The 27,581-nt window shown below is 45.1% G+C and overlaps 1 protein-coding gene across 2 annotated transcripts in view; it reads right to left on the bottom strand.

Annotated features, from left to right (window-relative positions):
• LOC309515173 (adenylate cyclase type 1-like) overlaps nucleotides 1–27,581 on the bottom strand; it is a 239,820-nt gene that overhangs the window by 147,288 nt on the left and 64,951 nt on the right. For both annotated transcript variants that reach the window (XR_014212333.1, XM_082192762.1), the window contains exon 2: nucleotides 15,857–16,006. Coding sequence is in view for 1 of the 2 variants with exons in the window: in XM_082192762.1 (XP_082048888.1) it covers nucleotides 15,857–16,006 (150 nt within the window). In the remaining variant the exon portion in view is untranslated. The remainder of the gene's footprint in view (nucleotides 1–15,856; nucleotides 16,007–27,581) is intronic.

Below are 27,581 nucleotides of genomic sequence, written 5' to 3'. Positions count from 1 at the left end.
TTATAGAACCTAGCTTCTTGGATCATGGCATTGTCCTGAGTGAATATCCACCCCCCTTCTCTCCCACTTCCTCATCCGTCGTCGTCATCGCCTCCTATACGGATGCTGCTAAGTGCCCTCTGTCTTCAAGCTCTTCGCTCTCCTACTTTTAAGGCTCACCAGGTTCTGGGAGATGGTGGGTCTGGAATGCTTTCTAGTGACAACCTGCCAGCCAGCTGCTGCTCCGGCTCTGCCTGCTCCTTCTCTCCCATTATTTGCCAGTTTCCCCCCTCATCTGCCTCTGAGCTGTGACCTCCGCTGTTGTAAATCCTCTTCCTCCTCCTCCTCCCTGGAAGAGTCAGGTTGGGGAGGTGGTCTCCACCTCTCTTCCTCTGCCCAAACCCTGACACATGCCTCACCAAGCCCAGATGCTGCAACCAGCAGACACAGTATCAGAAGGCAGCAGAGCTGAAGTGCTGTTCTGCCCACGCTGAGAGAGCTTATCTGGGATTCTCCTTGGACCTACATGGGTTTCTACTTTGAAAAAGACTCTGGACTGTATCCTGACTGCTGAACTTCTATCTTGCCTTACTTGGACTGACCCTGGACTGCGTTTCCTGATCTTTGGACTTAGCTTGTGTGGATTGGCTTCTGGACTTGGAACTTTGTCTTGGCACACTGTCTGTCAGCCAGGTAGGCCAGGGGATTAGGACATATGGTGGGAGCAGATATCACTTCCATTTTATTCTGCAAAAAGCAGCCTAACCTTTATTTATTCCACATGAAAGGCTCTGGTTCCCCTCGTCGTGTCATAAGAGCGGGTGTGGAGGACTCCCTGGTCCTGAATGGGGTAGCTGTGCTCTTGAAGGACCAGGTGTGCAGCCTGGGAGTCATTTTGGATTCACAGCTGTCCATGGAGTTGCAGGTCAATTCTGTGTCCAGTGCAGCTGTCTACCAGCTCCATCTGGTATGCAGACTGAGACCTTACCTGCCCATGTACTTTCTCGCCAGAGTGGTGCATGCTCTGGTTATCTCCCGCTTGGACTACTGCAATGCACTCTACGTGGGGCTACCTTTGAAGGTGAATATCATGGGGCACCTTGTCAAATGCCTTGCTGAAATCAAGGTAGGCTACATCCACTGCGTTCCCTTCATCTACCAGGCTTGTAATTCTGTCAAAAAACGAGATCAGGTTAGTCTGATATGACTTATTTTTCCGAAATCCATGCTGACTATTGGTGATCACAGCATTCCTTTCTAGGTGCTCACAGACTGTTTGCTTAATGATCTGCTCCAGAATCTTCCCTGGTATTGATGTCAGACTGACTGGGCGATAATTATTTGGGTCCTCTCTTTCCCCCTTTTTGAAAATAGGGACAACATTTGCCCTCCTCCAGTCTGCCGGGACTTCGCCTATTCTCCAGGAATTCTCAAAGATGACTGCCAGTGGTTCTGAGATCACATCTGCCAGTTCTTTTAATACTCTTGGATGCACTTCATCTGGCCCTGGAGACTTGAATACATCTAAACTAGCCAAGTATTCTTGTACTATCTCCTTAGTTATTCTGGGCTGTGTTTCCTTTGCTGAATCATTTGCTCCAAATTCTTCAGGTCGGGCATTGTTTTCTTTATCGGAGAAGACTGAGGCAAAGAAGGCATTGAGGAGTTCAGCCCTTTCTGTGTCCCCTGTTTGCATTTCACCATCTTCTCCTCTGAGTGACCCCACTGTTTCTTTGTTCTTCCTTTTGCTATGGCCATACCCATAAAAGCCTTTTTTGTTGCTTTTAACCTCTCTAGCAAGCCTGAGTTCATTCTGTGCTTTAGCTTTTCTGACTTTGTGTCTACACGTGCTGGCTATTTGTTTGAATTCCTCTTTGGTGGTTTCCCCCCTTTTCCATTTTTTGTACACATCCTTTTTTAATCTTAACTCAGTTAAAAGTTCTTTAGATAGCCACCCTGGCTTCTTTAGGCACCTTCCATGTTTCCGTCTCATTGGTATTGCTTGAAGTTGCGCTTTTACTTTCTCCCTCTTAACAAACTCCCAGCCTTCATGAACTCCCTTTCCTTTTAGTATTACTGTCCATGGGATCTCACCCAGCACTTCCCTAAGTTTTATGAAGTCGGCTTTCTTAAAGTCAAGAAATTGAGTCCTAGTATGCTTAGCTGCTCCTTTCGGTTCCGAAGCCGGGCGGGGGGGGGGGCGGGAACACCTGCCCTAGCCACCCCGCTTCGGAACACTGCTCCGAAGTGGGGTGGGGGGGCGGGAACACCTGCCCCAGCCGCCGGGCTCCGGAGCGCTGCTGCGAAGCCGGGCGGGGGGGCGGGAACACCTTCTGAAGGCGGGCGGGGGGCGAAAGTCTCCGTCCCCCCTGCCTACCTTCCCAGGGGCTTTTAAATCGCCCCGGACAGCGGAGAAGCCCGCCAGCATTTTAAGATCGCCCGGACAGCGGAGAAGTCCTCCGCTGTCCCGGAGTTTTTTAAAATGCTGGGGGTGGGAAGAAAGGCCCCTGTCCCCCCCCCCAGCCTTCAGAAGAGGTCCGGGGACAGACTGTCCCCGGACCTGGTCTGAAGGCGGTTTCCCTAGGAACGCATTAATTGATTTTCAATGCATTCCTATGGGAAACCGTGCATCGCAAGACGAAAAAACCGCAAGACGAAGAGACTTGCGGAACGAATTAATATCGTCTTGCGAGGCACCACTGTATAGCATCTAGATCAAGGGAAGTAATAGTGCCACTGTATTCTGCTCTGGTCAGACCTCATCTAGAGTACTGTGTCCAGTTCTGGGCACCACAATTCAAGAAGGACACTGACAAACTGGAACGTGTGCAGAGGAGGGCAACCAAAATGGTCAAAGGCCTGGAAACGATGCCTTATGAGGAACAGCTAAGGGAGCTGGGCATGTTTAGCCTGGAGAAGAGGAGGTTAAGGGGTGATATGATAGCCATGTTCAAATATATAAAAGGATGTCACATAGAGGAGGGAGAAAGGTTGTTTTCTGCTGCTCCAGAGAAGCGGACACGGAGCAATGGATCCAAACTACAAGAAAGAAGATTCCACCTAAACATTAGGAAGAACTTCCTGACAGTAAGAGCTGTTCGACAGTGGAATTTGCTGCCAAGGAGTGTGGTGGAGTCTCCTACTTTGGAGGTCTTTAAGCAGAGGCTTGACAACCATATGTCCGGAGTGCGCTGATGGTGTTTCCTGCTTGGCAGGGGGTTGGACTCGATGGCCCTTGTGGTCTCTTCCAACTCTATGATTCTATGATTCCATATATCTGGCTCCTGTGTTTGTGAACTAGCTTCCTTCTCAGGGGTGTCCCCTGTCTCCTCCTTGGTGAAGACGGTGTTCTCTGTTGGTTCCAAGAAGAGCTCCAGCTCTCTAATTCTTTGGAGCGTAGCTACACGTTCCTCCAGTTGCTGGACTTTGTCTTCTAAGAGGGCAATCAACATACAATTTCTGCAGGTAAAGCTGCCTGCAATCTTTGGCAAGATGGCAAACATTGCGCAGGATCCGCAGGTGACTGCAGCTGTTCCCTCACCCTCCATCTTGAAAACGTGTTGTTGGGGGTGGCTACAGTGGTCCTCCATCTTAAAAAGCGTGAAGACAGGACAAATAACCCCCCCCAAAAAACCTAGGTCTCCCCCAACAAACGTTTGAGACTAGCTCCCCTAAATCTAAAAGATGGATCGAACTCCGTGCGCCGGAGAGCAGCTAATCAGCCACAAAGAAACACACACACACAAGAAAACCCTTTTGCTCCTCCGTCAGCTCCCGCCCTGCCAACAAACTATTTAGATTAGTTTGTTTTTTATTGTTTTGTAAAATGATGTTTCAATATTTTTAAAAGAGATACAGCTGCGTCCTCTGCCTCACAAAGTAAACATTTTAAAGGCTATGCTTGTTCAAATGTCATCAGAAGTCTTCCTGCTTCCGAAATCTTGATAACATTCAGTCCTGATCTTGGTTTCTTATCAACAGCTACAGAGTTCTCGACTTCCATTCGTATTAACACATTTAATAAATTTCATTTTCCCCGAAGGAGTTCTATATCCTATAAATTCCCTGTGTGATAAGTTTATTTTTCCATTTGTTTCTTCATTTTTGCTGTTCTGATTATGTCCTATGCAGCATCTCTACTTCCGCTTTTTTGCTCTTTCTCTTCCTCTGTTCCCATGTAATTTCAGCTGTGTCACTCACCATCTTTGTTTCTTTGAGTATAGATAAGGAGTAATCTGGCTTCCCCACCATAGCTCCGGGCAATTTTCCAGTTTCTACTTCTCCTCCAACCCTTAAATCACTAACGATCTGGCATCCTCCCAGAGCTATGGCCGATCTTCAAAGCCCATAGTCCAAATTGCGATAAGTGGAATTTCGGTGCTTTAAATCATTTCAATGTTCTCACACAGTTATATTTTCATATTAACCCATAAATATAATCCCCTTGTCCTTTTTCTCCTCTTGCTTTTTATCAGTTTGTTGGCATTCAGGGGGAAGTTTGCAGAATCATTTATGTAGCAAACATGGTGTATATAAAGAAAGTGTAAAGGCTCCCCTCCCCCCTCATACACCATATTTTTCTATGAAAGAAATCTTTCCAGTTCAAAACGTTGCGACTCAGTAGCAGATTCACTTGGCAGTTTGTAATCTTGTCCCATCCATCCTGCACATGTCTGTAAATTAGAGCCAATTTCATCCTAATAAACAGAAGAGCCTCTGTATATTGATGGGTGCATCGGAGGATTACTTGTCTCCTTTCATATAGGAGTGAAAGTCAGGTACAGTGGTACCTCTGGTTACATAGTTAATTTGTTTTGGGGGTCTGTTCTTAACCTGAAACTGTTCTTAACCTGAAGCACCACTTTAGCTAATGGGGCCTCCTGCTGCTGCCGCGCCGCCAGAACACGATTTCTGTTCTCATCCTGAAGTTCTTAACCTGAGGTACTATTTCTGGGTTAGCGGAGTCTGTAACCTGAAGTGTATGTAACCTGAAGCATCTGTAACCTGAGGTACCACTGTATCAAGACGATCTGCGAGTGAAGCTCACTCCCCCGCCCCGGGCCCTGGGGAGAGTTTGCAAGGACAATTATCCTCAAATCATCCTTGTTTATCATTTGCAAACAATCTCCGCTAATGTGGGAGTGACAGCCATTAAGGCAGATCAGCACCAGATGTCGATTATGTACAATAAGTTTGGTGCTACAGGTTAAAATTATTGCATTCCAGAGCCCAAATAACCTTTTGTGAGATTTTGCAGAAATGAGCAAACTTCATCATATAGCATTTGAATGCAGAAAAGTGTTTTAACATACACTAGTATCTTGTTCTGATATGATTCCCCCATCCTCAAAATTGTCCATCCCAAAGAGGGAGGAAGAGCAGGTTGTGCTCTTGCTTCACGATCCACTTCATTCATCATGAAACAGAAAGGGTGACATATTGAAAGAGAATTTTATTACAGACTCCCTCACAGTGCCACCCCACCCCTGGAGCAAGGTCTGGGCCAAGAAGAGGAACAAACTGGACAAGACAACATTATGGGATTTAAAATTGGCACAACTTTATTCATTCCAGATGTAGGTTGGATTTGGCTTAGGCATTGTGTGTATACCCCTCACAGCCCCTGACTCAGCAGGACTGGCCAGGATTCAAATAAACCAATAGCGGGAAAGCCCGCCAATCTCCAGCAGCCAGCCTGGGAATTTCCCACGGCCGGCCGCCTAGCCCTGATGTTGCTTCCAAGGGTGAGGGGCCCAGCATGAAGGGTCGCAACAGCTGCCCACTCTGTTTCTGGGTAAGCAGACATTCTTCAGAGGAATGTGAGATAACATGTTTAAAATAAATATATTCACCTTTTTCCATGGGAGGAGAAGAATCAGGACAAAATCAATCACAATCTCTCCCTTAGGATGATCTGCTGGTTGAATAATGTCTGAACAGGCTTCAGGAAATGTCAGAAAAATTGCCCTTCCCATGGAATAATGAAAGCTGAATCCTAGGCATGGTGGCACACCTTCTGGCCTCCGACTCACTCAGCTGCTGTCACAGCAATCAGATTGTTGCATGGAGATGCATGGAGAGGCCTGACAAATGCACTTTGCTAGAGGCTGGGTTTGCTATCCTGCATAGTTATGTCTCCTTGAACTGTAGCCAGTGGGCACAATTCTGCAACTGTGTTCAACATCCACGTGTGCTTGTTTACCTAGCTATCATACTACCAACTTTACTCTATGCTTGTGCAAGATGGGCCACTTATAAGCACCATCGCCAACTCCTTGAAAGATTCCATCAACAGTGTCTCCAAAAAAATTAACATATTACTTTGGAAGACAAGCGAACTAATGTCAGTGTACTGGAAGAAACAAAGATTGCTAGTGTTGAAGCAATTCAACTTTGTTGGACTGATCATGTGATTATCATCTTCCAAAGCAACTACTCTATTTCAAACTTAAATACTGGTGAAATACTGGTGAACAAGAAAAGAGGTTTAAATCTCTCTCAAGGCAAATCTTTAAAAATGTAGTATAACCACTGATAACTGGGAAACATTGGCCTGTGTCAAGGTGGTGTTCCCTCTTCACAGTAACACTCCAGTACACTCAGCGTGATATTTACAGTCTTTATTACATATATACTTAAAGAATAGTTACAGCATCATGCGTCTGAACCTGTTGAGTCAGATTTGGGGAGTGCCTTCTTTCAATTCTGGCGCAAACAAAGTAGGTGTGGAAACCTCACAAGACGTCTTTGATCTTTACGTTTCATTTCCCTCCTTGCCTGTGCTGATGTGAATGCTCCCCCCTTTCTGAGTCTGAACTTCCTTCTCTCGGCTCTGGTGGGTTATAGGGCTCTTCATCATCTCTGACCCCCTGCTCCACCTGAATACTCTTGCCCCCTGTTCTGTTTCATGCATCATTTCCCTGTCTTCCTCTCCTGACAGTTCCTGCTCAGAACCCTCGCCTGATGAGGCAGCGAGTTCTGGCTCTTCCCTGACAGCCTGAGAGCGCTCCAGTTGGAGAACAGCCTTTACCCAAGGTGTCATGGACTTTGAAGAAGAACAAACTCAGGAAGAAAGGGAGACATGAGCTAAGAGGAAGGCAGTTTGGCAAATCCTCACCGTGATCAACTCCCACCCAGAAATCTATGTCTCCATTGTGGAAGGATGTGTGGATCCAGAATTGGCCTCCACAGTTACCTACGGATACACCATTAAGACTATGTTCATGGAAGACAATCTTACTCAGCTATGAGTGATTGCCAAAGAAGAAGACGAGTGCATTTCCTTACATCTTTCACTCCCTCAATATTAACTACCAGCATTGAACCTCTGAATTATGTAATAGATTTTGAGTGGGGTGAACTGCTAAATAGTTTGGCCATTTCACAGGTGGCACAAGGGAGTTGCCACTGGGGATATCTAAGAAAACTTGGATGTTGTGTGTAGGGGCTTCAGACCCCTGTTTTCAAATCTATTAGTTTGTATAAGCTACACATTTCTTGTGTTTCTGTTTCTGAAAGAATTTTAATTCTGCTTAGCATCTGTTAGACTGACACTTGACTAGGGCTAAAAATATACAAGGGTTCACAGCATCACAAACAAAACCTCACTGCATGTAGCTATTGAGATGGTACCCTTGATTGATTGAGGGCCGGGGGGAAGTTGCCATGCAATCACAGTCACAAAGGGATATCCCGTTCATCACCACTATGCAGAATCTAGTTACATATGATCACAGCTTTCTGTCTCTCATGGAGTTTCAATGCTTTGTATGCCTGATAAGAATAACCTTTATAACAAAATCTATGTACACCCAGACACTACATATATCTGCTTTCCCTGTTCTCCCTCTTTTGTCTATTCATGGTTCCCTGACATCCACAGGGGTGCCCACTTTGTATTCCCCATGTGGCAGTGGGCGAGGGAGCTGGCCAGCCCAGGCACTGGTGTGCCCACGTCAGTAGACATTGCCTGTGCCATAGCCTGGCCTGTTCCCAGAGAGAACTTTCTCTGGGCAGCCCAGGATGCTAGACAGCAGCAAGGAGGGTCAGGAGGATTTTCATTGCACCACTCTCCCTATAATGTGCTCATCACTGCTCTACATGGAAGTTAACTTCTGGGAAGAAAACATATGTTAATGGTGCTGTGAACTTTTTGCCTTCCTCATACACCTTAATAAATGTGTTAAAAAAACACACTAGAGCAGGGGTGTCAAACTCAAATTCATCGGGGGCCGCATCAGCAGTTTGGTCACCCTCAAAGGGCCAGTTATATCTGTAGGACTATGTGTCCACTCTTTATTATCATAAATGATTGTCACTGCATTCAATTATTATTTTTTGTAATAATGTAATAACTAGCTCTGAAAGCAGAAACATAGTCAGAATAATAGCAAGTAGATATTCAAATGTACAATTATTGTACAGTAATATTTTTTTAAAAAAATACAAATATTGCCAAACAATTTTAAACAACTCTTGTTGAGATATTTCATTCTGAATCTGCTAGCCAGAGCCAGGCAGAGGATGATGGCACCAACAAAAATCCTGCTATGCCCATGACGTCGTGGTTCACCCTTGAGTTTAGAATCGCTCCCCAAGCCCTCCTCCCCGCCCCGACCGCCTCCAGCCCGCCTGCCAATGGCGGGGAGCCCCGATGGTTCCCTCTCCGCCCGCCCGGAGCCCTGGCAGCCTTACATGAACCCCGCCTCGGCAGGAGCATCGGCGGCGACAGCGGCAGCAGAGCCACCGAGCTTTGTGCTGGTGGCGGCGGCAACAACGGGAGGGGGCCTGCCGGTGGCTCAGATTGCGCCCGCCCGCCTTGGCCGCCCGCATCCCGGGCGGACCTCTCTCCCTCCGCAGCCCTCCTCCCCGCTCGGGAGCCTTATGGGGGTGGCAGGAAGCGCCTCTGCCCTCTCCTGCCTGCAGGGAAAACGCGGTGGCCGGGCTGGGCGCACAGGCTCTGAGAGGCAGCCCCGGCACCAGCAACTGACCAGTGGCCTTTGCAGCAGCGGCACCGGCAGCACCAGCGGCACCGGCGGCGGCAGCCTGCCCCCACCCCACTCCAAACATGAGCCCCCCCTTGGGGAAATAAGCCCCCTTTCCTCGGGGGCACACGGAGCGCCTTTCGCCCTCTTCCCCCACCCATAGCATCTCCCTTTCCAGCGCCCTCCCTCTGTCCGTCCCTCCCTCCGCCGGCCCGGTGCATGGAGGCTTCTATGAGTGTCCGCTTGGGGGGAGGCCAGCAGGAAGGTAGCCCCCCTCGCCCCCGCGGCGGCCCGGCTCTGGGAGGAGGAAGAGGAGGAGGAGGAGGTCTTTGCGCACCGCGCTGGCGACGGGCAATGAGCGCAATGCCGAGACGCACCAGCGCTGCCCGGTGGTCACCCTTGACCCGCCCCGGCCACACCTCCGCTGTCCCTGCAGCCCTCCACCCTGGCCAGCAGCCACTCGGAAAAGGGCTCATCATGGTCCAGCCACTCTCTGGGCGCTCGCTGCCGCAACTCCATCGCCTCCTGCGCCGACGAGCAGCCTCACATTGGCAACTACCGCCTCCTCAAGACCATTGGGAAGGGAAACTTCACCAAGGTCAAGCTGGCCAGGCACATCCTGACAGGAAGGGAGGTGGCTATAAAAAAAATCGACAAGACGCAGCTGAATCCAACGAGCCTCCAGAAGCTCTTCCGAGAAGTGAAGAGTTTGGAATCCCCCCCCCCCCATATTAAAATTGGAGCGATTAGTTCAGTGGGAAAAGATCATTAGTTCGCCAGGGAAAAGATCAAAGCGGAGCGTAAAGATATAGTAAAGAGGCTTGGCAGGGTTTTTACCCCGCAAATCACGCTTGCTTGGCTCCGGGGGCGTGTGTGTTGTGTGTGTGTTTTCCTCTTCTCCTTTTCCCCTCCCACTTCTCCCTGGGTTTCCCGACGGCGCACAGACGGCTGGGCTGCTTCGCCGCCTGGTGCGCTCAGGGTGGGCGCACGTGTTTGGGGCTGCCTGGGATTGGCCGTGACGGGGATCCGGCGGGCGCTGCCACCTGGCGGGCTTGCTGATCCCGTATCCGGAGGCTTTCTCTCTCTCTCCCGTCCTTTTAGAGTCTAAATAAATGAATAATAAAAAGTGAAGGCTGGCGGCCGGCGGCGGCTACACGGGCCACATGACGAGGTCTCGCGGGCCGGATTCGGCCCGCGGGCCTTGTGTTTGACACCTGTGCACTAGAGTTAATGGGTTTGGGGGAGATGTTCAGAGAGGTATAAACACAATTTACTCTGAACAGCAAGGAAAACTGATTATAAATAATGATATAACAGAAATTTGTAAAATAATGAAGGGAATGAGGCAGGGATGCCCACTGTCCCCATTACTATTTATACTGGCTTTGGAAACCCTGACAAGGAAAATAAGAACAGAGGGTATAAGGGTAGGAAATAAATCTTTTAAACTAAAAGCATTTGCAGATGATCTTATAATAACAACAGAAAGTCCAAAGGAAAGTTTGCCAACTCCAGACTATGGCATCAGGTGGCAGGTGGCAGGTTTCAAACTCAACAAAAATAAAACCAACTTGTTGGTGAAAAATATGGTAGAACAAGATAAAAATGAGCTACAAAGAATTACTGGTATGACAATAAGTAAAAAAGACAAATATTTAGGAGTATGGATTACAGTGAAAAATATTAACTTATTTAAAGACATACTGGCCACATGATCTGGAAGCTGTACACCGGCTCCCTTGGCCAATAAAGCGAGATGAGTGCCGCAACCCCAGAGTCGGCCACGACTGGACCTAATGGTCAGGGGTCCCTTTACCTTTTTTTACCTAATGACATAAATAAATAAAAAGAAATCTGGAGATCTGGGGCAGAATGAATCTATCATTCTGGGGGAGGATCTCTATGATAAAAATGAACGTGCTACCAATGATGTTGTTTTTGTTTCAATCAGTTCCAGTGATCAGTGGGGCGGGTCCGTTCAAAGATTGGCAAAGAGACATTTCAAAGTTTATATGGTGGGGGGGACGGACCTAGAATTAAACAGAAATTACTAACAGAAATTAAAGATAGGGGTGGCTTCTTACTACCAGATCTAATACTACATTACGAGGCATCCTGCCTCTGCTGGATCAGGGAATGGATACTTTTACAAAACACAGATATGCTAGATTTAGAGGGTTTCAACAACAGATTCGGTTGGCACACGTACTTATGGTACAAAAAAGCCAAAGTACACAGAGGGTTCCTGAATCATGCATTATTATTATTACACATGGTATGGAATAAATATAAGAATTTGCTAGAACAAAAAAGGCCCTGGTGGCTATCACCGCTTGAGGCAATTTCAGTAAAGAAAATGAACATGAGCAAAGACTGGGCAACTTATAAAGGATTTCTTAAGGAAGAGGACCAGTTAAAATGGAGGGGGGGGTAAGAAACTGTTTAACTCACTGGTTACAATATCACCAGTTGATATTTGAATGATATATTCATAGCAGATTTTTTAAAAAGACTTCCCCACTAAGTTATCGAGATTTGAGGAGTTAATACCAAGTAAGGGGGAACTACTTTCCAAAATGTATAGGATCTTGCTAGATTGGTCGGCGAAAGACGAAGAAGTAAAATCAGTGATGATTCAATGGGCCAAAGATTTTGGGTATAACATTCAAAGGTCAGCCTGGGAAAAACTCTGGAGAGAGGACTTAAATTTTACTAATAAAAAAATTCCTTCCAGTAGCACCTTAAAGACCAACTAAGTTAGTTCTTGGTATGAGCTTTCGTGTGCATGTGTATCTGAAGAAGTGTGCATGCACACGAAAGCTCATACCAAGAACTAACTTAGTTGGTCTTTAAGGTGCTACTGGAAGGAATTTTTTTATTTTGACTATGGCAGACCAACACGGCTACCTATCTGTAACTTAAATTTTACGCGTGTTACACTTTGAAAGAAAACTACATGAAGATGCTCTATTGCTGGTACTTGACACCCAGTAAGCTAGCGAAAATGTACAGAACCAGCTCCAGCTTGTGTTGGAAATGAAAAGAAATAGAAGGAACTATGTATCATAGGAATTAAGATTGCCGGAAGAAATATCAACAACCTCAGATATGCAGATGACACAACCTTGATGGCAGAAAGTGAAGAGGAATTAAAGAACCTTTTAATGAGGGTGAAAGAGGAGAGCGCAAAATATGGTCTGAAGCTCAACATCAAAAAAACGAAGATCATGGCCACTGGGCCCATCACCTCCTGGCAAATAGATGGGGAAGAAATGGAGGCAGTGAGAGATTTTACTTTCTTGGGCTCCATGATCACTGCAGATGGTGACAGCAGTCACGAAATTAAAAGACGCCTGCTCCTTGGGAGAAAGGCGATGGCAAACCTAGACAACATCTTAAAAAGCAGAGACATCACCTTGCCAACAAAGGTCCGTATAGTAAAAGCCATGGTTTTCCCAGTAGTGATGTATGGAAGTGAGAGCTGGACCATAAAGAAGGCTGATCGCCGAAGAATTGATGCTTTTGAATTATGGTGCTGGAGGAGACTCTTGAGAGTCCCATGGACTGCAAGAAGATCAAACCTCTCCATTCTGAAGGAAATCAGCCCTGAGTGCTCACTGGAAGGACAGATCGTGAAGCTGAGGCTCCAATACTTTGGCCACCTCATGAGAAGAGAGGACTCCCTGGAAAAGACCCTGATGTTGGGAAAGATGGAGGGCACAAGGAGAAGGGGACGACAGAGAATGAGATGGTTGGATGGTGTTCTTGAAGCTACTAGCATGAGTTTGATCAAACTGCGGGAGGCAGTGGAGGACAGGGGTGCCTGGCGTGCTCTGGTCCATGGGGTCACGAGGAGTCGGACACGACTAAACGACTAAACAACAACAACAAATGTATCATATGTGATGAAAACGCAAAAAGATAAAGGATTTTTGGGAAATGATCTACAACAAGCTAAAAAAAATGTTTAAATTAAACTTTCCCAAATAACCGGAAGCCTTTCACCTTGGGATCATAGGTGTAGAGTTACCAAAAGACTTAAGGAGATTATTCATGTATGCAACCGCAGTAGTGAAAATGTTGTTAGCCCAAGGTTGGAAAGGACAAAACCGACAAAATTGAAATGGCATACAAAATTATTTAAGTACACTGAAATGGCAAGATTAACAGGGAAAGTTAGATTAAAAATTCAATAGAGAATGGGATAAATATAGACAATATGTAAAAGATCACTGTAAAAAATCAGCCCTGAGCGCTCACTGGAAGGATAGATCGTGAAGCTGAGGCTCCAATACTTTGGCCACCTCATGAGAAGAGAAGACTCCCTGGAAAAGACCCTGATGTTGGGAAAGATGGAGGGCACAAGGAGAAGGGGACGACAGAGAATGAGATGGTTGGATGGTGCTCTTGAAGCTACCAGCATGAGTTTGATCAAACTGCGGGAGGCAGTGGAGGACAGAAGTGCCTGGCGTGCTCTGGTCCATGGGGTCACGAAAAGTCGGACATGACTAAACGACTAAACAACAAGCATGTAAAATCTTTGGCGGGCTTTGAATGACTTCTGCAATGTGAAATAACTCTTAGAAGCATTGGATAATTGTAAAATAGATGCTGTTCAATACGCAGTTGATATAGTTACACAGAGAACCCAGGTTGGGGAGGAGGGAAGCCTCAATATGGGAAAACCTTATTTTCTTTCTTTCTTTCTTTCTTTCTTTCTTTCTTTCTTTCTTTCTTTCTTTCTTTTTCTTCTCTCCCCCCCCCCAAGTATACTACTAATGGAGAGCTATAAGTATGATTCACTGTATAAAATCAATAAAGATCAAATATTAAAAAATAAAATAAATGCATTAAATTGCCAATGCTTTCATTGCGGGTAGGAGAGGCACCAGGTAGGATTAATAGTCTACTGGGGATCTTGCACAATGGCTGATGATCAGATCCCCACACAATGCCATGTCAAACTCTGGTAAGATGTAACCAAGAGCAGTTGTTACCCATTTTTAACCCACACCTGCCTCTATTGCTTCTGAACTGTATTACCCCTGTTACCAGAATTTATGGAAAGGTTGGGGGGGGTTGCCACTCCAGCGGACATCATACACACACACCATGAAATATACTCAGAGTCGCCACCATGACTATCAAAATCAACAAATCACTCCTGCAGATGTCCCCACAAAGCACTTTATCACAAAGTCCCCTCCCCCATCTCTATTCAAAGGGCCTCCGCTACACATTATCAAATGTAACAATTGATAAATGATCAGATGTAACTGATAAATGTATCTATGTGATGGCTCAATGGGAAAACTTTACAAAGTCATATAAAATTGCTCCAGTATAGGATTTTCGATGTTCCAACTTTGTTCTGTTCAGGAAAGAAACGGCTATGAAGGGGGGAGCCTGGGACGTGGGCAGGGTCAGCCATAATCCCTGAAGCCTGAGAGCACATACTCAGCAGCTCCTTTCCTAGATGTTAATTGCTGGCATCCTGGCCCCAGAATGTCAGACAAGTGGCCATCTCAAAGACAATGGTGAACCCAGCCAAAATGGGTTGGGAACTCAGTCAGAACAAAAGAGCGTACTTAACATAACCGGGAGAACAGAAGCATGTACAGTGGTGCCCCGCAAGACGAATGCCTCGCAATACAAAAAACTCGCTAGACGAAAGTTTTTTCCGTTCGCGATTTGCCTCGCAAGACGAATTTCCCCTATGGGCTTGCTTCACAAGACGAAAACGTCTCGCGACTTTTTTTCTTTGACTAAAAACAAAGACATGTTTTGTTTATAAAGTTAATTTATTTTCCCTTAAATTTTTGAACTGCTCTTTACAGTATGTGTGACTTTAAAGAGCAGTTAATAAACTGTTGTTGTACCAAATTTGGCTTTGTTTGGACTTTTTTTGACCATAGGAACGCATTAATTGATTTTCAATGCATTCCTATGGGATTTCGTGCTTCGCAAGACGAAAAATTCGCTAGATGACAAAAATTGCGGAACGAATTAATTTCGTCTTGCGGGGCACCACTGTACATACCTTTTGTTTTACTTAATGGGCGTGAGGTGGAGGTCAAGGAAAAGATGGGGGCAAACCTGTTGCTCAGGTTTCTGCTGGAAACCCCTTCCAGATTGTGACATAACTATGATGTATTTGTGATATATGCATGATGCTTCACCTAGGGGATTGTGGGTAAAAGGGGGGAACTTATAAAAGAAGGAGACATCCTTTCCATGTGGTGGGTGGAAGTCCTATTGCAGTCTTTTGAATAAAGATTAGACCTACTGGCTGCTGTTTTGCTCCTCTATTCTTGGCTGGTGTCTTTGTTTGGCAATCCAAGTGAGCCCAGGGATTTTCCTATAACACCCCTAACAACACCTCTCTCTCTATGTGGTGTGGAACTCAAGAGTCTTTGCCTAAATTTCAAGCTGCAAATGGCTAAGGAGTAAGTGGACTATTAACAGGTCCACTAACAGATAATCTAAAGTTATCTCGTCTGCAGCTTTACCTGAACAATCTTGTTTGCAAATTAACCAGCTTCAAGACTATTCATTCATAATAGCTAGTAAAGAGAAGGCAAGAAGAAGCATGACTCTGAAATCCAATTTACAAATTAAAATATAATTTGCGTTTTGGGTTAAGTGTTATCTTACTTGAGGCCAACAGAAGATTCTCCCATTTCTCTGCTTTATCTGGAGCTTATGCTAAATATGCCTGCTGTGTTTTCATTGTTGATAACAAATAAAGAGTGGGGCAACTGCGCTCTGCAAATGAAAATACACTTTGCAATTAGATGCTTTTCCTTACAGATCAGACTCTTGACCTACAGGATATATGCCAATGTGATGCCAAAGAAAGACAAGGGGGAAAACAAAAACACATTTCAACTGACCTGTTTTTCATTTTCATCCTCCAGCTTCAGCCTGTCCTCTATGCAGTTCCTGGCCTGAAGGAATGCCTTTCTTTGTGCCCTCTCCGTCAAAATCCTCACAAAGACCCCATACAAATTTACACTGACAAAAAGGATAGCATTGGCCACAAGCTGTAAGAGAAAAGAAGGGGACAAAAGAGATATATTATAATTCAGACACTCTCACATATCACTATCAATCACCATTCTGACTAAAATCCAGTTTATTTTCACAGTATTATTTTGCAGTGGATCTGTCTTGCTGCTGGGTCAGATCACTGCTCCATCCAGTTCACTCTTGTCTTCCTCGACTGACGGCACTTTGTCAGGTTCCCAGGAGTTTCCCCAGCCATCGCTAGCCCTTTTTACTGGAGATTCCAGTGATTGCATGTGGGCAGTGGCAGAGCATGCTTTAACCGTACCCAAGGTGCAGGGGGCAAAAGGAGCCCACCATGTGCCAGCCCAGCTCCTGCCACTGAAGGGACACCACACACCAGCCCCAAGCTGATCCCAGTGTCACGAAATGGCTTGGGGGCTGGGGTTGTGTGAGGAGGCTGAGATCAGAAGGCGCATGGAATCCTTCTCGCACCACTCCCCCAGGCCACTTGGAGAGTCTGGGATCTGCGTTTTTACATTGTGCATTTTTCATTGTGTCATCCCTCCCCCGTCGCCGCCACCAAGAATCTATCAGGCTGCAACTTAACTGACTGCGGATGAAGTGGTTTGGCACACACATTCAGCTTACTGAAAATGACATCAGAGTGGACCCGGCAGTGGAGATTCCTATGACTTACATCAGATAGGGGGAGCGCCACCTCTAGGAGCATTGAGATCCAAGCCCCCCTTTTGGGCAAATGGACAGAAGCAACTCCACCATGGATCCCTTTAACAGGATACCCTATTTCTGGAGGGGAAAGTGAGAGTACAACCCCCCCTCCAACCAACGCTAAGGTTACCCAATGCCTAAACTGCCAAAGTTGTGACAATTGCTACAAGGTAGGCAAAACGCCCAGCTCATAGCCAATTTGCCTGATAGGCAAATTCCTACCCGGCCCCCAAAATATGGTGACCACCGCAGCCATAGAAAGGTCAATTCAATGAGTAAATGCAAAATTACAGGAGTGGGTGGGTGGGTTGATCCAGCGAAGAAGAGCTGGGTGTCGAAGGCTGGCGTGGGCTGCTTTAAATCCCCTGGGAGCAGATTTGAGGGAAGCCTGATTATTTCCTCTGCCCCCCCCAACCTTTGTGCCAGCCTGACATTGGCCAATTTGGCAGGCTGTGCAGAGCAGGATTTCAAGCCAGGAGCGCAAGCCAAAGCTCACACTCTGGCAGGGATCAGACCCTGCCACACAGCTCTACATCATTGGGAGGGGGGCACTGTCTGTCCCGCAAACCAGCCGCACCCCTAAAAGGGGGTAAGCAGACCTCTAGAGACAGATAAGCAGAGAAATGTAGTAGAGTGGACGCCACAACTGTATGTGTGTCTGCAAATAACAAAAATATTTTCTAAAAAGATACACCTCAAAGAAGCTGACATCAAAGGGAATTTTCCCCCACATGGCTTTCAAATCTGAATAAAGAGCTTTAACAAGAAACCTGTATTATACCTCATATTTTATCATAATTAAAATCCAAATCCAAAGCGGATTTTTATGTGGGGAGCAGATAGGTACTTCACTTCTCAACTGCATTGCTTTTTCTATTCATTTCAAGACATGCTCTATAGAGAGTTTATAATCTCCTCTGGCTTTATCCCAGTTAGCATAATGAGCTAATTCCTTCAGATGCATTACCTGAGGAGTGCAGCATAAGGAGCTATTTGCTATTGCAGGCTATAATTAGAGTGCATTATACTCTGGAAAATGTAATTTTGAAATACATAAATAAATTCCAGACTATGAGACTAAAATTAGTTCTGGTTTCTAAACAACCTCCCAGTCCTGCACTTGGATATGATGCAGCTGCTGAAGCAGCACATTAATAAGTATATTGGGCTCTTGGGGTCAATGCAAGGAGATTTTACCAGGAGAGCCGTGGCAGGATTTGCATGGCAGCAAAGAGATTTCAGCAGAGGGGACACAGCTTCCTTCTGAAGCCCAAAACAGAACTGGACAGAAGCCGTGTCCAAGAACTTTTGCTGTACTGTAGTTAAAATATGATACCTCACAATAAAGAGAAATATAGGACTAGGTTCAGTTATTTCTAAACACAGCCTGAATGACAGTATCATTTTCAATTAAATCTAATTGCAGTCTGCTTAAGGCATGTATAAGCTACTCCCTTCCATTTGGGGCCAGATGGAGCTCATGAGAACCAGAACAGAAACATGCAAGTTGACACCCGGGCACTAGTTGGGTGCCCATGGGGTGGTCGTGGTCTGGGTTCGAGGATGAGGCAGCCCTCATCTACAGGGACTCCAGACTGGGACCAATCCTCTCATGAGTTAATTGGGCCATGGAAGGGCAATGATAATATGATACTGTGATTCAAGGAAGGGATGCAATGCTAACATCACCCATTCTGAGGAGAGGAGTGGGGGGAGTGCAAGTTTCCAAAGTTTCACTATGACCAAAGCATTTAGGTTCACAGCCGTTTCGTTTTCCTATTCTGTGGTGAGGCAAGACATGGTTTGGGCCGTGCCTTGCCTGCACAGAGCTTGGATGTTGCTTCAGCAAGAAATAACCTGAAACCTGAAATAATAATAATCTTTTTTTGTACCCCACCCATCTGACTGAGTTGCCCCAGCCACTCTGGGCAGCTTCCAACATATATAACAACATTATTCCTTAAAAAGCTTCCTTATACAGGGCTGCCTTCAGATGTCTAGCAGCAACATCCTATTTGTTAATCGGTGTTGTCCCCCCAACTGGAAGGTGCTGCTTTAGTTGAAGGGGTCCAGCCCTCTCCTGTAGTCTCCAATGGCAATGGGACAAGGGTTCCTCTGGCCTCACTTCTGCTACGAGGTCCTTGGGCTCGAGGGGTGCAAACCAGACAGGCTTCTGCAGTAGCTGCACTTCCAGGGCTGACTATGGGAGCCGTTTCTGAAGGCCAGAAACAAAATATTCCCACAACTGACACCCCCTCCCCCCAAAAAAGCTCACATAACTGTCATATTAAGCCTGCTAATAAGTTCATGTATGCAGTTAACACAGTACTTCCCAACAATATGAAGCCAATTCCATAAGGAAGCCAAAGCAATTTGCAGAAAATATGGGTGGTGTCTAATATTCTTTTTTGTGATGTCAGGCGTATAGGGTTGTCTACGCTGCCAAACTTGGCTCCTATCCACCTTGGCCCTCAAACACTCCACTGCCTTCCTGGCCTCTGAAAAAGGCCCAGAACCATCTTGCTCAGGCATCCAGGGCAAGCTAGTCAGGCAAATGCCTGCACCACTGCCACAGTTTCCCACAGGGGCTAAAAAGTATTTTTTTAATGTGGATTTTTTTGAAAAGGCTTTTTAAAAGATCAAGCCATTCTAGCTGCCCTGGCAAACCACAGTGATGGCACAGGCCTTCTCCCGGCCTTCTCCCTCAGCAGGCTTGGCTCTGAAGAAGAGCCCTTGATGGGCTTTCCCCAGAGACCAGAAAAGCAATGAAATGTGCTTGGGGGTGCTTTATAAGAGATGGGGGGATGGCAGGGGAAGAAGAGCAGGGTGGCAGCCTTGCTACTGTAGAGAGCAGAGGGTTGTGGGGCGGAGCAGCGGCAGCAGGGGCCCCCATGTGAACTGTGCCAGGGGCCCCTGATGTCTGGCTCAGCACTGCTGCCAGTGCTCAGAGTGGTATACAACAATAACATACCATATTTTTTCCTCTATAGGACTCACTTTTTCCCTCCTAAAAAGCAAGGGGAAATATGCGTGCGTCTTATGGAGCGAATGCCGGCTGTGCAGCTATCCCAGGAGCCAGAACAGCAAGAGGGATTGCTGCTTTCACTGCGCAGTGATCCCTCTTGCTGTTCTGGCTTCTGAGATTCAGAATATTTTTTTTCTAGTTTTCCTCCTCCAAAAACTAGGTGTGTCTTGTGGTCTGGTGCGTCTTATAGAGTGAAAAATGTGGTAAATATAGCAATACAACAATTGCTAGATGCGACAATGGAATTTTAAAATTCTCCTTTCATTTTCATTTCAACAGAGATCAAAGTTTAAGCACACTGATTATTTCTATAATTCTGTTCAGGTTTTATGGGGATTACACAATTATATGTTCATTTCCACTTCTGTATGCATTATGCACTCTGACCTTTTAGCAACCACAAAGCCATAAATACAGCTAGCTGTTTTTTCTGTATTCAAGCATAAAAGGTAGATGAAGGGATCACAAATGACAACTTGAAAGCATATTTTATTGCCTTCAGATTGTACCAGGAGACACCCCCCCTCACATTATACTGTTATGCACAAGCTCCACACACACACACACACACACACATCACCATCCCGACCCTGGAGATGCCCCTTTTAGAGGGACATCCCCTAAAGCCTTCCGTAAATAAGGAAGCGCCAGCTTGACAGCTCCCCATTGCTGTATTCCCGTAACGCTCCGCATCGCCCTATCTGTATTATTGGTAGACCGGTCGCCCGAACTCTGGGTCAATCAGCGGCCGCCTCAGCCAATCAGCGTTATCGAACAGCGCCCCTTGCGGCGGCCACGCAGGTACTGCAGGCTACGGGCACTCTTTTCCCTTGGTTTTGACAGCTCTCAATACAAAGTTTCCGAGTTCAATTGACCGTGACTGATTTAATCAAAATGTTGCAAGCTGCTTCCTGAAGGCGAAAGTGCTTTGAACTTCAAGGACTGTATTCTTTATACAGTGGTACCTGGCAAGACGAACGCCTCGCAAAACGAAAAACTCGCAAGACGAAAGGGTTTTCCGTCTTTGAGTCGTTCCGCAAGACGAATTTCCCTATGGGCTTGCTTCGCAAGAATAAAGCCCATAGGGAAATCTCTGGGGACCTCTTTTAAAATGCTGGCAGTCGGGAGCAAAGACTTTCGCCCACCGCCAGCCTTCAGAAGAGGTCCTGGACCTCTTCTGAAGGCCGGCGGGGAGCAAAAGTCTTTGCTCCCCCCGCCTGCCTTCCCGGGGCAGCGGAGACTTCTGTGCTGTCCCGGGTGATCTTAAAATGCTGGCGGGCGGCAGCGAAGCTTTCGCTGCCACCCACCAGCATTTTAAAATCGCCCGGGACAGCGGGGGCTTTTAAAATGCTGGCGGTCGGCAGCAAAGCCCTCCTGTCCCCGGAGCTTGCGGGGCGGGAGGTGGGGAGAAGGGCTTTTCTTCCCACCGCCAGCCTTCAGAGCAGCCTTCTGAAGGCTGGCGGTGGGAAGAAAAGCCCTTGTCCCCCCCCCCCAGCCTTCAGAAGAGGTCGGGGGACAGACTGTCCCCGGACCTGGTCTGAAGGCGGTTTCCATAGGAACGCATTAATTGATTTTCAATGCATTCCTATGGGAGACCATGCTTCGCAAGACGAAAAACTCGCAAGAAGAAAAAACTTGCGGAACGAATTAATTTCGTCTTGCGAGGCACCACTGTAAATTCACCAAAAATCAGCCGTACCTCGGATTCTCACCGGACCACTTTTATTCTGCTGTATATTACAAAGACTATCAAAGGGGGGTGCCCAGATATCAGACGGCCATAATCCCTTAACTGAGCAGTCACGTACTCTGCAGTCCTTCCAAGTTGACGTGACAACCTTGATAGCCATCGTGATGGGCTCAGACAGAAGGCTATCAGGGATACAATGAACTGCATATCTTAGTGTATTCCGCGCGGACTCTCACAAAGGACTGTGGCCGGATTCCCCTCAGGGGGGCAGGAAACTTCGCCCTTTTCCTTTGTCCTTAAACGTGACTCATGTGGGGAGGGGAGAGGAGGCTCCGGCCAGGTGTCAGGACACTCGGATTACCTGTGCAGCCCCTCCTCGACTCCTCCTATTTTTAATATAATCATGATGTAAATATGATGTAATTCTGGGAGTGTAGCTTAGGGGATTAGCAACTAATAAAAGTTAGGGTCTCCCTTTGTTTGGGGCTTCCATTTTGCTTCACCTTGTGGGCGGTGGGAGCCCTGTCGCGACAGTCTTCTTCAAAATAAAGACCAAGCCTACTGGCTGCTGTTTTGCTCTGAATTGCTCTGGCTGGTGTCTTTGTTTCGTCCAAGGGAGCCCTCGGATTTTCCGGTAACAAGATCCAGAACATTTTAACTTCTCACTTGCTTAGCTTTGTTATTAATCTGATGAATAATGGCTATTTTTCTTAAAATATGAAACACTGTGTCATGCAGTGTAGAAATGAAACACTTTGGCAGGCCAGGGGCAGGGGAGCTTTGCTTCACGACCCCCTCCAGTCAGCCACCTTCCAACCTTCCATGGATGAGTCTCATCCCAGCAGGTTTCAGCAATGCCTGCTAGGTCATATCTGCCACACAATCACAGTAATAGAACCAGAAAACCATAGAGCTGGAGGGGTCCCAAGGGTCATCTAGCCCAGCCCTTTGCATTGCAGGACTCTCGACTAAAGGATGGAGTAGCTCCCTTGATGAATAAAGGTTGCAGAGTTTGGGACTTTTTAGTTTAGAGTAAAGGCAAGGAAGAGGCAAGTTTATAAAATTATGCCTGACATGGAGAAAGTGGAGGAAGTTTTTCTTTTCTCATAATACTAGAAGTCGTGGACATTTAGTGGAGCTGAATGTTGGAGGATTCAGGACAAAAGATCAAAGAAAGTACTAATGTTGATCTTTCCCCCACAGGAGGCAGCCATGGTCACCAGCAGAGATGCTTTTACAAGTGGATCAGGCAGATCCAGGGAGGAGAGGGCCACTGCAGGCTGCTGGCCAGGACGGCTCTGCCTCCCAAGTCAGACACAGCCATTCCTTTGGACAGGAAATCACAGGAGGGGAGAGGGAACTGGTGCTTGGATTCTGAGTTGTAATTTTAAGTGCTTTTAAATTGTTTTACTGTTGTGGTAATACTGTGTTTAAATATTAACATTGTGTTTTAATCACTGTCATCTGCCCTGGGACCTTAGAGTGAAGGGCAGGTGTTAAATTGCAATTCTCATCATCTGTTTGTCTATTGTGAGAACAGGATGCCTCTGGCCTGATGCAGCAGCCTCTACACATGTACCCCATAGAGGAGTTCCCACTCCCTTAAAAAATTACATTTCAGTATAGATTTTAGTAAAAAGTGAGCAAATACCAGCTGTGTTTGGCTTTCCAGGGTCCGGAAGCACAAACACCTTCCTTGATATTCTGGTAGCATCTGCTGTTTAGTTGGTCTGAGAATTATTTCTCTCGGGAAGCTCAAATGCTGGCTCAGCCAAACCATAACTGCTGGCTCAGCTGTCAGGCTTGCCCTTCTTTTTTATGAGTCAGGCAGATTCTCCGTATTTTAATTAATGAATGTTTAAAAGCACTGCAAACATTTATCTGTTCATTTGCCACCTTATTCTTCTAATAAAAGAATATTTCTTCAGTGCAAAATTCCTTCAGATATTGGATGGGTGGGATTTCTTGGTGACATAACTGGGAGGATAGCATAATGCACTTGCAGTTCAAATTGCGGAATAATTTTGTTCTGTTTTTCCACACCTCAACCTTACATGGGAGAAGTACATTTTGAATAAACTAGGTGATGGCATATCCAGGTCAGCTTCACTGCTCTGAATGTTTAATGGATCTTCACCCTACTTTTTATATTTGCTGGCACATAGCCTTCAAGACTTAGGAGTGCAGTTTAGTGGTTGCTCTTGTCTCTCTGCTCATAACAAGCTCTTTCTTGTACCGACTGCTTGCCACCTTAACTGCTTTCATTTAAGAAGACACAAGATCTACCCACTCTGGAAGAATGGCAGATGAAGGTGATGGACTATATGGAATTGGCAGAAATGACTGCAGAATCCGAGACCAGGGAGAAGAAATGGTGGAAGAAGACTGGAAGAAATTTAAAGACTATCTACAGAAATACTGTAAAATTAATGAATGTTAAAATGATGTTGGACTGAAAATAAGTGGTTTTGGTATTAAGGCTAATAAGAATATGTAAATATAGATAGTTATTTGGATGAAAATATATAGTTATAATAGGTTAAGATTATAGAGTAAAGATAAATGAAAGAGGGTAAGGATTTGCTGAAAGGACTTTGTAAACGGGAATACAAAAGGGGAGCTGTGAGGAGGTCAAGGAAATAAGCTTCCGGGGTGGCGCTACCGGCAATGGCGGACTCCCTCTGAACTGGAGGGACTGGCTCCGCAGTAAACAGGGTCTTCTCCGCTATGGCAAAGTGGGGACCCTTTTAAAATCACAGGCGGATGAAGCCTGTGACCGTGGGACTCGCAGGCACCTCTAGCGCCCCCCAATCCGCTAAGGAACCCACTAACGGGCTCCGAAGTGAGGAGGGGGAAGCGGCGCGGTGCTGTGAGTCAATCACTATTTCCGTGGAGCGAAGCCGCATAGCTGTTGCCGGGGGGGCGCTGCCTTTTTCCTGGGACAATTTGGACTCTAAAATAAGCACCTGTGAGTACCTAGAGTTTGAACAATTGGATATCAAACAAAGATTTGTGAGTAGGACAGAATCGGACTTGAATTTGGTACGGAACGGAAAGGGCTAAACAGGAAGTCACCCTTCCGTTCTTTTGTAAACAGAACAAAGCAAAGGCAATTTAAACTAGAGTTTAGAAAATCGTCTTTAAAAGTTTGGATTTCAACATTTTAAATTGTGAACCTTTTTTTTTTTGGACTGTTTGAAGTGATTTTAAAGGGAAGTCCTGACCCTGGAGCGGGGTGTCAGGACTGACATGGAAGTTCATTGACCAAAGACAACTGCTTTTTGACAGATAGTTAAAAGAAGAGAAATTTTGCGATTCCACTGCTCCCTTTCGCAATTTAAAGGAATATATATGGACAAAGTATTTCAAAAAAGGAAATTCTGTAGCAAGAATAAACATAAGTCTTCCCCCTAGGGGAAGCTTGTGAAATTGTAACTAACTCTAGGGAACTGACAGCTGTTACAGAATAACCGTGGGAACAAGTACGTGACCTTGTAGGACAATGCATTCAGAAGCCTTGTTGTGTGCTTTTTACAAAACAAATGCTCTACTGGAAGAATTACATGAAAAGGTGAACTGGATGGTGACTTCGACTAGAAATCTTCAACAGGCAGTGGAACATTTTGACCAGACAGTGGGAAAACATGTGGAGCCCACTCAGGATTTAAACCAGGAGTGTGTTTTGACAGAACAGGAGGTTGTGGCATTAAATCAGGAGTGTGTTTTGACAGAACAGACCCAACAGGAGTATGATCCTTTGGATTGGACAAATGAATTTGGAAAAAGCCAGATCTGGAAAGGAAAAGCTTGGTGTGGTTTGGAAATGGGGGGCTGGATTGACCCCCCTATGTTGGGATGTCTGGACTTTTAAAATATGGTAATGGGCTGCAAAATGTTTGGGACTACGGGGGCTCTCAATTTTGGAGGGCCCTTGAAACATGCTTTTAAATTCTACATGGAATGCAGCGACAAATAAGGAAAAGGGTCTGATCTGTCGAGAAGGGTTAAAAACATTGTCAAGTTGGAGCTACCACGAGCAAGAGACATTGTCAAGCTGGAATTACCACGAGCAGGAGATAAGGGAAATTACAGCTACAAATATGAAGAAGAGCCGCGGAAGGGCCATGGAAGTGACTTGAGGGCCTTGGACATAAGGCTACCAGGTTAATGGGCTAGTCTGATGAGAATAAGGACTGACAAAACCCGGAACCAAGATGAAGGGACGTTGGAAAAAAATGGATTTGTTTGTACCTTTCTTTCTTTCTTTCTTTCTTTCTTTCTTTCTTTCTTTCTTTCTTTTCTTATTACTAGAATGTTTTATAAAGTTGAATGATAGAAAAAATGTTGGAAGAAATTACCCGGCTTTAGCAAAGATGCTTAAAGAATTATGAAAGAATATTATGATTATAAGAAGCTGGTAAGGTTAAGACTTAAGTTTTAAACTTTAAGGTTTATTCTTATAGAAAGATAAGATCAAAATAGTCTAGGGTAATGTAATGACAGAAATTTATGAAACATGGAATGGAAAGGATTTGCTGGGATAATTAATAACCAGGATACAAAGGAAGGGAGGAGGAGGAAGTCTAAGAAAGAAGGTTATGACAGTTAAGGGTCTGAAAACAATGAATTTGTTTTTAAATGTTTTTAAAGGTTAGGGTTTTTTGTATTTTTGTCACTTTTTTGTTTTCTTTTTATTGAACTTGTTTTTTCCCCCTTCATTTTTCTTCTTTCTTACACGGTCGAAAGGGGTTTGCTTTTTTCTTTTCCTTATTACTCTGTTAATTGTTTTTACTCTTTGTTTTCTCTTTTGATTCTACTTTGTTTGTTTTTCTTTTTGTAATATATTGAAAACCTTAATAAATATCTTATAAAAAAAGAGGAGGGCAAGGAAATAAGCAAATGAACTTAAAGATATTGAAAAATGGATTATTTCTTTTTAAGATATTTTTCTTTCTTTTTTCTCTTCTTTTTTATTTTTTCAACTACCGGTTTTTTAGGTTTCTTTTTTGGTAACTTTCTTATTAGCTGTTGTTCTTTTTTCTTTTTTGTATGTGTAATAGTTGGTTTAATTATTTTTAACTTTAAAAAAAACTTATGTTTTGTATGTTTTGTGTAAAATCTTAATAAATATTTTGTTAAAAAAAAATAACTGCTTTCATTTAATTTCATTTCACTGCTAATTTGTATACCGCCATTCCTTACAGAAGGTGGCTACAAGCTTAAGAAACAACAAGATCTGCAACCCAAGAACACACTTCTTATAACAATCTGATCCAATACAAAAAGTCATAATAAAAATATGAATTTAAAATAAACAAATTGTTTATAATAAAAGTAATAGACTATTGGGGGGTTATTGTTTTGTGCATTATACTGGAAACTGCACTGTGATCCTCAGATGAAGAGTGGTATATAAATTTAATGAGAAAGAATAACTTTATTGTGTACTATTCTATCAGCAAATAATAAACAGAAAATAACTCTCAAAAATTACAATAAATCATTATTAAACTATAATCAACAAAAGTAGCAGCAAGTCACAATTCATAGAGCCCCACAATATATATATATATATATATATATATATATATATATATATATATATATATATGCAGGTTTTGGTGTCTTCGGGTGTCTTCCCGTGTAAGAGTCGGGGTGTCTGGGCGACGTTTCGACGAGGTCTCACTCGTCATCTTCAGGCTGGTGCTTTCGGCTTCTTGTTACTGGAACAGAGCAGAATCTGGTGTTTGAGTTCCTATAAATACTGTTGAGGGGTGTGGTGTATAGCCTCCAACGTTCTGGGCAGAGAGGAAGTTCCTAGATTAGTGTGCCTTTTCTTCTTTTGTTCCTTAATTACTTGAGGGATATCTTGAGTGATTTCATGAGTGATATTCTGAATACCACTGGGTGGGTCATTAAGTGTAGATTAGTTGCTAAAGCTTTCGTGTCTTGACCTCTTGAGCTTGTGAAGAGTTTTTCTGAGAAGATGGCTGTGCTGCATTTAGTTGTGCTCTGGCTTGGCTTCGTGTATAGGGGCGAGCTGTGATTTTGTGCCTTGTGCCAGCCAGATCTGTGTAGGGATTGCAGGGGGGATTGCAGGGGGGTGCAGCATCCGGAGGTGCCACTATAGTTTGGCTACTGGATGGAGTCTGTAATATGTCTGTGG

This window comes from Podarcis vaucheri, assembly GCF_965113315.1.
Source record: "Podarcis vaucheri genome assembly, chromosome: 12".
Lineage (NCBI taxonomy): Eukaryota > Metazoa > Chordata > Lepidosauria > Squamata > Lacertidae > Podarcis > Podarcis vaucheri.
The sequence above is the reverse complement of the archived record's forward strand: the minus strand, read 5'-3'. Positions and strand labels throughout refer to the sequence as shown.